Here is an 8,531-nt window from a genome sequence, read left to right as displayed (position 1 = left end):
GAGAGTGAGCTCTCCGGGAACAACCCCACATTTCCGGTTTTGCTTCTCTGCCAATAAAAAAGTTTGTTCTGACTGCCAATAAAAATCAGAAGAAGAAGCTTTTGTAGGTAGTAGTTGTAGAATGTAATACATTTCACGCTAAACCACTCATTTATCCGGTCGCAACCGTCCTCCGGTCTGACTTCCTGTGCTAACGTTCAAATCGAGGGCACGCTATCTCCACCAAGTCCTGCCCCCGCTGAGTAAGCGCTGAGACCTGACCTGTAGGCGTCACTGTCCACAACGCCAGATTCCCACCCCCCAACACTGCCAATTGTATTAGTATGAACGACCAGCCAAGCTGGTAGCAACGCCGAGAGCTGGGCTCGAACCCAGCATCTCCTGCGCTGGTGATGAGCGCAATCTCCGCTACGCCACCTGACCGCCCTCCGGGAAAATATTTTAACGGGATGACGGCGGGAAGGAAGGTTGAAATACAGTACAATCCCGGGGAAAACGCGATGGTTGACAGTCACTATCTATACCAAATGCATCTCCTTTGATCACAAGTTGTACAAGCATTTTACAGAATTATTTTCCAAAACGACAAAACATAAACATTAAAGCCATATCCATGTTCATACCAGTTGAACACCAAGTTCAGTGACAAAATATTACTTAGAATTTTTTTCTTCTTCAGTACATGTATTTATTTATTTTATTATTCTTACAGAGTGAAACCACCACAAACAGCCAACATGTGTTGTGGCTTGCTCAAAATTATGATGTTCATCTTCAGTGGCTGCATTTTTGTAAGTAAATGTGTTTTATCAAGGACTCATCTGTCAATCTTTTTGTAGAATTATCAAGAATCCACCATATGTAGTGTATGCAGTTAGCTACAGTCAGTACAGTATTAAATACAGTATGCAGTACAGTCAGTACAGTATCAAATACAGTATTCAGTGCAGCTATACCTTCTCCACATCCAGAGACATATAAGCTGCTGTTTTTCATCAAAAGTTGCTTTGGATAAAAGCGGCAGCTAAAATGTCTAAATGTTATGTAAAATGTATACCCGGCCTGCCCTGTTTTTAGTGAATAGAAAATGACAATAATGAACACAGCGGAGGGAACTTTGTGTGTTACAAGGTAAAGAGGCTGGAGCGCAAGCCGCCCTTGATACTTTCAGCACTTTCTCTCTCTCTCTCTCTCTCTCTCTCTCTCTCTCTCTCTCTCTCTCTCTCTCTCTCTCTCTCTCTCTCTCTCTCTCTCTCTCTCTCTCTTTCTGTTCCTTTCCCTACCCTATGTTTGTATGATCCAGGTGGCAGGTGCAGCTATCTTGGGAGTGGGTGTGTGGGTGAAGGTGGATCGTGGCTCTTTGCTGGGAGTGCTGGCAGTGCTGGACAGCATTAAGAACGCCCCAGTAGGACTAGACCTGCTGACCAAAGTGCCCTACCTGCTGATTGGTGTGGGCGCTGTGCTCCTGATCATGGGCCTCCTGGGCTGGTACGGGGCAGGGACGGAGACCAGATACATGCTGCTTATGGTGAGTCATGTTCAAAACTCAAGTTCAAAGTTTATCAGCGGTTTAAGTGATCATTATATGATTTTCTGTACCCGCAAAAAGCTAAAACAGAAGGCCGGCTGTCACAAAACAGTCACATCTAGAGACCTCAAAACCTACTCTAGAGAGGCCTTTAACCAAGAACTGGAGAACATGGACTGGTCAGATGAACTCAGTGGTACACAGGTTGAAAAACATGGCTGGGATTCAAAACCAAATTCACAACAATACTCAACAACATGGCACCCCTAAGAACCTCCAGGGTTAAAAATCGCGCTGAGCCATGGATGCACACTGAAATACTGGCCGCTATGAAAACCAGAGACAAAAAATACTCTGAACTTCATGAAAGTCAGACAAAGCTTTCCAAAAGCTCAAACAGTGAACTCCAAGCCCATGTGGTTGAACTAAAAATTCAAAGAAACAAACTAAGAAATGACGTAAACACCATGATCAAAACCGCAAAAAAGAAGATTCATCAATGACAAAACTGAGGAAAACAAAAACAAACCATGTGAACTTTGGAAATTACTCAATAATCAACTAGGCTGCAGTAAAAAACTTAAAACCAGATTCTCAATCATAAACATAAAGACGGACAACACGCTCATCACAGACAAGCTGGATGTAGCCAATTACTTAAACATCTTCTTCAAAAACATAGCCACAACACTGGTAAACAAACTACCCTCCCAATCAGGCCATTATGGGGTAGAACACATAGTAGCATACTACAAAAACCTAGGGGTCCGCAAAGACGACTTCAAACTAGAAATGGTAACAACCGATGAGGTACTCAAAAAATGTTGCGCCCTCCAACCTAACAAGGCCACTGGCCATGACAACATCCCCTCCAAATTCCGCAGAGACTCAGCAGCCACCATCACCCCAGTCATCACACACATATTAAACCTCTCCATAAAACAGGGACACGTCCCCAAGGACTTCAAAATTGCGAGAGTGACCCCTCTGCACAAAAAGGGCAGCAAATTAGACCCAGGCAACTACCGCCCTGTTTCTATTCTTACCTCCATCTCGAAAGTCATGGAGAAAATAGTCTTTGCATCTATGAACAGGTCGAAAAGTACCTGGCGGAAAAAAATTGAATCTACGAATTCCAATCTGGCTTCAGAACGTCCCACTCCACTGACACATGCCTTCTCTATTTGAACGACCACATCAAACAAGAGGTGGACGTGGGCAAATGCTGCGGCATGGTCATGCTGGACCTACAAAATGCCTTCGACACTGTCAATCACTCCATTCTGATTGACAAGCTTAAAGCAATTGGTTTTGATAGTTTATCAGTGAGCTGGATGCAATCCTACCTGGAGGGGAGAGAACAGATGGTGGAGGTAAATGGTACTCTATCCCCCCCCCTCACAGTGAGCTGTGGTGTTCCACAAGGAAGCATACTGTACTAGGACCGCTACTGTTCCTAATTTATGCAAATGACATGTCGTCAGCCTGTGACTGCAACTTGTTCCTGTTTTCGGACGACTCAGCCCTGCTGGTCTCTGACAAGAACAAGTTGCAGGTTGAAAAAACCCTCAGCTTGGAACTAGGCAAAATCTGCATATGGCTCGCTTATAACAAACTATCATTACACATGGGCAAAACAGAGTCCATTCTCTTCGGTTCAAATAACAAACTCAGCAAGACCGACGGCTTCTCAGTTACAGTGGGTGACAATATTGTCACAAGGAAAGATGAAATTACCTACCTGGGTTCCATCCTAGAGGCAAATCTTTCCTGTGACAAAATGGCATCCAATGTAATAAAAAAAGTCAACCAACGAACTAGATTCTTGTACCGGATCTCCTCTCTGGTAAACAAGAATACCCTGAAGACTCTGGCAGGAGCACTCATTCAAGGGTACTACGACTATTCTTGCACCTCATGGTACCAAAGCACCTCAAAGGCGCTAAAAACAAGATTACAAACATCACAAAACAAACTGGTCAGACTACTACTTGACCTTACCCCTAGAACCCACCTCACCCCTGCCCACTTTGACAACCTAGGATGGCTTAGAGTAGACGACAGAGTACAGCAACTTGCAATGGGCCTGGTCTACAAGATACACTATACGACTAAGGTACCCATGTACATGTCAAAATACTTCTCAAAGGTCAGTGAATACCACGACCACAACACCAGAGGAAGCTCAACAAATCATGTTAAACCCAGATTCGGCTCAAACAAGGGACTAAACACGTTTCGCAATTATGCCACATCAATGTGGAACGCCCTACCCAAAGCTGTAAAGGAATGTGAATCCCTACCCACATTCAAAACCGCTCTTAAAGAGCACCTACGGGAGGCTGCAATTCCAAACTGGCCACCGTAAATGTCCAAACCTCCCACCCCCTCCTAATAGACAGTCTCCTCCCCACCGCATGTATATATTCTCTCCCCGCCGTATGTATATTTCTCTCCCACCCACCCACCCCCTCCAAATGTACAGTCTCCTCCCCCACCCACCCACCCCCTCCAAATGTACAGTCTCCTCCCCCACCCACCCACCCCCTCCAAATGTACAGTCTCCTCCCTCACCCACCCACCCCCTCCAAATGTACAGTCTCCTCCCCACCGTATGTATATTTCTCTCCCACCCACCCACCCCCTCCTAATGTACAGTCCCCTCGCCATCATATGTATATACTCTGTCAGGATCTATGAGTAACAGTACTGTATAGTTGAATACCGTTTATGTCACAAATGTATCAGTACTAAATACCTGTATGTCCCTATGCCATAAATGTCATGTATGTTGTGTATGTCATAAATGTCAATATGAATTGAAAATGGGGGACCCTGATGTAAACAAGACAAACGTCTTTCTCTGGTCTGCATCCCCTTAACAATTGTGTGTATTGAGCCATACTGTATTGTACCCATTCTGCAATCTGTTAAATAAAGTTTTCATTCATTCAATCAAGCTTTGAGATGCAGAGCATTGAGCAGATTCGACACAAGTCTTGGGGTCAGGACCCTGTATAGGGCCCTTTGGTATGTAAACAGGGTCCCCAGACATTTTTATTATTATTATTATTTATTATTATGTCATTTTGAGCACTGTGAAAGTCACACATTCTTACTTGACCATACAGTTGACCATGGCCATCTCACAAGAGAAGAATTTCTGTCCTCAGTGTGATGTGTAATCAGTACAATGTTATCTCAGTATGGATTCACTTAGGGGCGTAGCAAGAAACTCTGGGCCCTGGGTATTTCACTCTTGTGAGATCATAAAAAGACTATTTCTAGCACAGCAGATAATGTATAACTACATCGGTCCTAATCTGGACATTTGATTATTGTGCATGATAGCTTTGATTCAATATAGTCTTTCTATATATATCTTTTTAGCTTTTATCATACCAGTCAGCTAAGTACACTTCCGTCTTTATTTGGCGTGAAAGTGATCACTGTGAATAAGGGCATGTTCTTGATACATTAAATCACTTTCCATGCCCAAAACGTGATAAGACGTTTTATCAGCCCAATGCCTGAATGCCCACGACGACAATTATCGTTTGACTTTTTTTATTAGCGATCTGAATTCATATTTCATCAACCGAGTCTCCCGTTGGTATGCAGCCCCTGTAGGAGCTCAGATGTGAAAAAACCGCCCCCTATCGTCTCCCAGATGGTAATGCACCCTTTTGGAATGGACTCAATGAAAATGGATGAGAAAAGAAAAATCCGGAATCCACATTTTACTTCTCAGGCATGTAACCCGAGCCGATCGGATTCATTGTGGAGCCTCAGAACAGTGTGGAATACATATGTACAGTATGTAGCGTTGGATCAATAAAAGCGATCGATTTTTGGAATGGCGATCAGGAATTGGAATGATCTTTTTGGAGAACATCTGATCTGAGGTAAGGAATCTATTTTACAAGTCTTGGGATAATCAGAGTTGTATTCGCTGAGATCTCAGCGTTCACCTATGTGTGTGTGTGTGTGTGTGTGGGCGATCGCTTTGAGGAAATCAGAGAATCGATTTTTCAGATCGCCTATATAGCGTGCATACGTACACATATACTATCGATAATCTAGCGTTTATTTGAAAACGATTCATAAATAGGCCGAAAAATTACAAAGTTTTTGTGTATTCTAGAATATTCCGGTAAAGGGCGATTATCATGGAATATTTATATTTTCCTTGAAAACAAGGGCTTTTCAAAATGCTATAAAACGAAAATGAACAGATAAAAAAACTATCCGCTTCGACAATGTTGACTGGAAAACGAGTCATTGATAAGCGACGGGCAGATTAGACACATAATTTAAAACAGATTAGGCGTTATTAACGCTAACATTGAAGTGGATGGTGGGCATTCAAGCGGTAAATCAAGATTAAACTTGGGCTCTGAAAGTGTTAACCTTTTGTAGTTTTTGACGTCCACCAAGTTATAGCTCACTATATTACCCATGCAACGATTTGGTCTACTGTGTGCTTACCTGCAACCATGTATCTCCTCCAGTTATTCATCATCATACTGATCATCTTCATCGCAGAGGTTACTGTGGCGGTGGTGATACTTGTATTCAAGCCATTGGTATGTTGTTCTCTAAAACAAAAACAAATATATTTTCTGTGTCAGTAACTAACTGTCAGTGTTCTAATTGACCTAACTTGAAAAGATAGAAAGAGACTCCACTGAAAATGTAATTACAACAACAGAGACTATTATTGTAGCACTAACTTCTGCCTTGTCCTTCTCAGGCTGCAGAATTTCTTCAAAGCAGCATAATAAAGGACTTTGAGGATGGTGAAAGTGTGACGAAATCACTGTTTACCATTACCATGATGAAGGTACTGTACTGCATGTCCCAGACAGTGAAGCTTGTATACCATAGCTACACTCTTCTGTATGACCTTGTAAATACCTGAGATTGTTTGCACCCAATGAACTCAGGGGGTTTGGAGGTAAAGCTTTCAGAAAGACCTGGGCCGCTTTAAATATTTATAGGGACAATGCCTGATGTTACAGGCCCTACACATGTCTTATTAATTCTTAATTTTCTTAATTCTTACCAAAGGATGCTGGTAACACTTTGTATTTTTGTGTTTCCCTTCCAGTTCCAGTGCTGCGGAGTCCACAACTACACTGACTTTGAAAAGTTCTTTAACAACACTGGTAGTTTCCCAACCCCTTGTTGCACATCAATCATCAACCTGCAGAATTCACCCTGCAATCGCGAGGACGCAGCATCATCAGTAAGACCATCTTAGAGTTTGGTGTGTGTGTGTGTGTGTGTGTGTGTGTGTGTGTGTGTGTGTGTGTGTGTGTGTGTGTGTGTGTGTGTGTGTGTGTGTGTGTGTGTGTGTGTGTAAAAATCACATTGACACTAATCAGTTGTGCCTCAATCTGATGAATGAGTTTAATGTTGCTTTGTGGTGGGATTTCCTTGAACAAGTTGACTATACAGTATGCATCTTAACAACAGAGCCATGACTTTTCATATAGTTTATCAATAATGAGCCTAATCCTGCGGTTTCTCTTCCAGAAAATTGAAGGCTGTTCTTACAAGCTGCTTCAGCTGATATACGACAATGCTCTGCTCATTGGAGCGGCTGTACTGGGTATCGCTGCGATTGAGGTAAGCAGACAGATGACAGTCTGACTGTTCAAACTGAATAAATAGTATCACCCTGGGACTCTTATTCCCTTTTGAGGTGTATGATTACAATTTTGAGAACTCAGCATTTTAATAACGGTGTAACTATGACTGCTGGTCATTGAAACCTGTAGAGATCTTGAATTACAAAATAAAATTCTGAGGAAACAAAAAAAAATAATACCTCACACCTCAGAGTTAAAACATAACTCTTGTCACATGGAGACCAACAGAGAAAGGCCGGTGATACATTTTGGTTCATAGTTTCATAAACACAGTATTTTTCAGCCTACATTATGTTCAGGTCAGAGCTATAGCGCTAAACTACTGTGCATGCTCCAGCTTCCGGCTTTACAAAGGACTACACTGAGGTGAAAAAGAGCAGGAGTCAGACAACAACAATCAAAGGTTGTCATTCCTACCAAAACACACATAAGAAGGGGAGGGGCTGAGTTTTTTTTTTTTTTTTTTTTTTTTTTTTACTTCTGGTTATCCGTTACATGGTGAGAAAGAGCTGATGGAGAGAGACAATCAAGGTATAAGGACATTCTAATTACTTGCCCATTGTAGTTCCTCAAAATTTGTGGTGGAATTTCCCTTTAATGCACAATTCCTTAGTAGATAAATGAGAACAGACAACTCAACTTGTTGCTTTAATGTTGCACCATGTAGTCTGTAGTGAAAAGTGTTGTGTAGAATCCACCATAATGTTTACATGACACATTTCCCTTACAGGTTGGAGCCATGTTGGTTTCGATGATCCTCTACAAGCGGATCAGTAACAAAAGGCGCCATGCGTGAAGTGTCATGGTGTCATGAATGAATGAATGAATGAAACGTTTATTTTTGAACATGTGATTCCTCATATTCCTCCAAACAAATCACGGTATCTTGTTTCGTCAAACCAAACAATCATAACAAAAAACATGAAAAAAAACATTAAAAAAAAGGAATTATAAACAAAAAGTCAAGAGCAATGTGTTTGGTTAGCAGACATGTCCAAAAAAGGAGTAGAGGGAAGCTAAGCTTATTGATCCCCCTTACATTTATATTGTTCTTCCATTAATTTAACTAGATATAACATAATTTAGTATATTACAATATTACAACTTTTACTTATATTAAAAAATATATATAATAAAAAATAAAGGGTAACAGTTATGTTTAAAACCTTCCTGCACCCCACTAAAACACTGCTCACCTTTACCCCTTTGGGACATTTTCTGTCCCATGTACTTTACATGTAATATATATATATTTACTTATGAATTTCTTTTAAAAAAAATTTATGAATACCATTATTAACTTCAGTCCTCAACATACATAAAATATTCATTCATTTTCAGGATTTTAA

The 8,531-nt window shown here is 41.4% G+C and overlaps 1 protein-coding gene across 1 annotated transcript; it reads left to right on the top strand.

The window, feature by feature from the left end:
* Positions 1–737: 737 nt before the first annotated feature.
* LOC311231643 (tetraspanin-1-like) lies at positions 738–7,978 on the top strand (the record flags this gene model as incomplete). The annotated part of the gene is made up of 5 exons (XM_084318271.1): positions 738–791; positions 1,304–1,528; positions 6,639–6,776; positions 7,067–7,159; positions 7,913–7,978. 5 exons carry the CDS (start codon positions 738–740, stop codon positions 7,976–7,978), a joined length of 576 nt encoding a protein of 191 aa, XP_084174397.1.
* Positions 7,979–8,531: the final 553 nt, after the last annotated feature.

The sequence above is a fragment of the Notolepis coatsorum genome (assembly GCF_963971535.1).
Source record: "Notolepis coatsorum genome assembly, chromosome: 7".
In the NCBI taxonomy this organism is placed as follows: Eukaryota; Metazoa; Chordata; class Actinopteri; order Aulopiformes; family Paralepididae; genus Notolepis; species Notolepis coatsorum.
Note: the sequence above shows the minus strand (reverse complement) of the source record. Positions and strands in the feature narration are given on the sequence as shown.